The 3,039-nt window shown below is 48.3% G+C and overlaps 1 protein-coding gene across 1 annotated transcript; it reads left to right on the forward strand.

Moving 5' to 3' along the window:
- Positions 1-799: 799 nt before the first annotated feature.
- Positions 800-2,831, forward strand: LOC112247768 (E3 ubiquitin-protein ligase RNF128-like). Its single transcript, XM_042316069.1, has one exon. The coding sequence runs from the start codon at positions 992-994 to the stop codon at positions 2,144-2,146; it is 1,155 nt and encodes a 384-aa protein (XP_042172003.1). The 5' UTR covers positions 800-991; the 3' UTR covers positions 2,147-2,831.
- The last annotated feature ends 208 nt before the right edge of the window (positions 2,832-3,039 follow it).

Here is a 3,039-nt window from a genome sequence, read left to right on the forward strand (position 1 = left end):
ATGGACGCTTGTCCATGTCGACTCCAATGCTTCCCACAGTTGGCTGGATGTCCTTTGGGTGGTGGACCACTCTTGATACACACGGGAAACTGTTGAGTGTGAAAAACCCAGCAGCATTGCAGTTCTTGACACAAACCGGTGCGCCTGGCACCTACTACCATACCCTGTTCAAAGGTACTTAAATATTTTCCATTCACCCTCTCAATGCCACACTTACACAATCCATGTCTGAATTGTCTCAAGGCTTAAAAATCTTTATTTAACCCGTCTCCTCCCTTCATCTATACTGATTGAAGTGGATTTAACAGGTGACATCAATAAGGGATCATAGCTTTCACCTGGATTCAGCTGGTCAGTCTGTCATGGAAAGAGCATGTTTAGTATACCCAGTGTATTGTCACCTGGTTTGTGTGACTCATGGAAACAACATAATATCTTCTGAGAAGTAAGAGGATAAAGTGCCACAGTTAGTTATTAAAACCTCTGTTATAACTGTGGGCGTATCCTCTCAGCAGCATGACACATCTAAAACTAACAGTTTCACAACAGTTCCCTTGGAATGCTCCTTAATGGCGTTGTTATCTCTGTGTTTGCTTATGTCCTTATGGCTGTGTGCTGTGCTGTTCCTTACCGTAGCCGGTACCTGGAACCTGTGGCCTTAGACCTGTACTATGTAGACCACAAGCCCTTCTGCCTGGCTGTATAGTTGGTCTCTACCCAACAGTCCAATGTCCATTTAGATAATAAGTCTGAAGAGCTGACGCAGAGCGAGGCAGGGTTACAGCAGGCTGCTATCTGATTACTATCAACACACAGGTCACAAACACAGCTAGAGAGAGAGAGGTAGACAGGTAGAGAGACGCTGAACGCAGTGAGAACAACAACTAACTAACTAACAACTGTGGAACAGAACAGAACAGCAGACAAACAGAAGACTGAAGAAGTCCTAACAAAGAGAGACTGGTCCTAGTGGTAGTGTTAGTGAGCGACCATGGCTAAACAGACAGATATGTTTGTCCTGTTCTTCGTCTGTCTGTCCGGGCTGGTCCAGTCTACGACAGCGATGATATTCTGGACGGCGTACGTCGGGGTACATTTCTACGACAGCAGCACTAACCAGACAGAGACCAGGTTCTGTGAGTGTGGGGTGTACGGGCGTTCCTCCCCTCTGGAGAGTGCTGCCGGGATGGTTGTCCTCCCTGCCTCAGACCCCCAGGGCTGCAGCCTGGACCCCTACCCCTCCAACGCCAACACCACCACCCAGGGGTTCTGGATCGCTCTGGTCAAGAGGGGAAACTGTACCTTCAGTGAGAAGATCAGGGCAGCGTGGGCCAGGGGGGCGGCGGCCGTAGTGGTCTATAACCTGGATGGAACTGGTAACAGCTCAGATTACATGGCTCACAGCGACACCTCTGGCACTGTGGCCATCATGATCGGTAACCTCCAGGGGGTTGAGATCGCCAACATAGTGCGGAGTGGTGTGGCCGTCTCCATGGTGATCGAGGTGGGCAAAGCCCATGGGCCCTGGATGGACACCTATTGGCTCTATTTCCTGTCTATCGCCTTCTTCATTGTGACGGGCGCCTCCATTGTCTACTTCGGATTCATCTCCGCCCACCGACTGCATAGTCTCAGGGTGATCCATCTCACTGATAGGCGGCTGAGGAATGAGGCCAAGAAAGCGATTGGTCGGCTGGAGGTGCGTACGCTGAAGCGCGGGGACGAGGAGACGAAGCCGGACAGCCACACCTGTGCCGTGTGTATCGAGTCATACCGCCCAGGAGATGTAGTGACCGTCCTGACCTGTGGTCATCTGTTCCACAAGGCCTGTATCGAGCCCTGGCTGCTGGACAAGAGGACCTGCCCCATGTGTAAGGCTGACATCCTGAAGGCCTTAGGAGTGGAGGGGCCCGGGGAGGAGGAGAGCAGCAGTTCCTCTGTCCCACCACCAGATGTCCCTATCGTCACAGTGTCTGGAGGATCAGGTAGAGAGCTGCTGTATGAGGTCCCTCTCAATGACAAACATCTTCCGACCCCCACCCTGACTCCTCAACCCCCCACCGAGGCCTGGCAACCACATCACTATGACAATATAGTCTTCGAGGGAGAGACACACCCTCAGGGGAACGTGGCCACCAGAGGATAGACGACAACAACAACACTGGATAATGGTCATTTCTACCTGGAGCTCGAACAACAACCCATAGACAGCTTCACACAGCTACAGCAGTGGCTTGTGATGTACTGTACTATCACTGTTAGCTAAACCATATCTACTGTACTGCTCGGAAAATATCTCCCTGGATTCAAACACGGTTTACTGATGATCAAATAACTATCATGGCAGTAGATTCTACCTCTGCTTATCTGCACAGAGAGCTGGAGCCTAAACCCTGGTCCAGGAAGCTGCAGGTGTGCTTGCTTCTCTTTTAACTTCTCTTTGAGATCAAAGTTACTTCTTTATCATTTCTTAAATGAACAAACGATCACTTGTATGATGATGAGAAGGCTGAATATATTTTTCTATTAAATTGATATCTCTGCTGTATTTTGAAAAGTAGATATTCTGAGAGTAAAACAAAAATCAGTATTTAAGAAGGAATCAAACTACAGTATACTGTAATGGTTCACATATGAAATGAAATGATTAACCAACAAAACAGAATATGTACTAACCTACATACTAACCTGGTTTAGTATCGCTAGAGATGTACTGTACATGTGTCTGTGGCAGGATATGTGTCAATTCCATTTCAAATCAGTCAATTCAGAAAGTGAATTCAATTCATAAGTTGATCAAATCTTCATTAAAAACAAATGGCACTTTTGAATACAATTTCAATGAATATTCTGAAGTGACAATGGAAGCCATGTTGAGTTTTCTTAACCTGGACTGGTCATGTGGTGAGAAGGAACGCCTGGGCCTAATGATGAGAGCCCTGCCAGTCTGAGACCAGGAGAGGGGAGGATGAGAGGAGAAGAGGAGGAGGGACACCTGGGCCTAATGATGAGAGCCCTGCCAGTCTGAGACCAGGAGAG

Source organism: Oncorhynchus tshawytscha, unplaced genomic scaffold (genome assembly GCF_018296145.1).
Source record: "Oncorhynchus tshawytscha isolate Ot180627B unplaced genomic scaffold, Otsh_v2.0 Un_contig_3056_pilon_pilon, whole genome shotgun sequence".
Taxonomy (NCBI): domain Eukaryota; kingdom Metazoa; phylum Chordata; class Actinopteri; order Salmoniformes; family Salmonidae; genus Oncorhynchus; species Oncorhynchus tshawytscha.

Bases quoted from the DNA above. Each gene is read 5' to 3' on its own strand.
- LOC112247768 (XM_042316069.1), top strand. From the start codon at position 992: ATGGCTAAACAGACAGATATGTTTGTCCTGTTCTTCGTCTGTCTGTCC.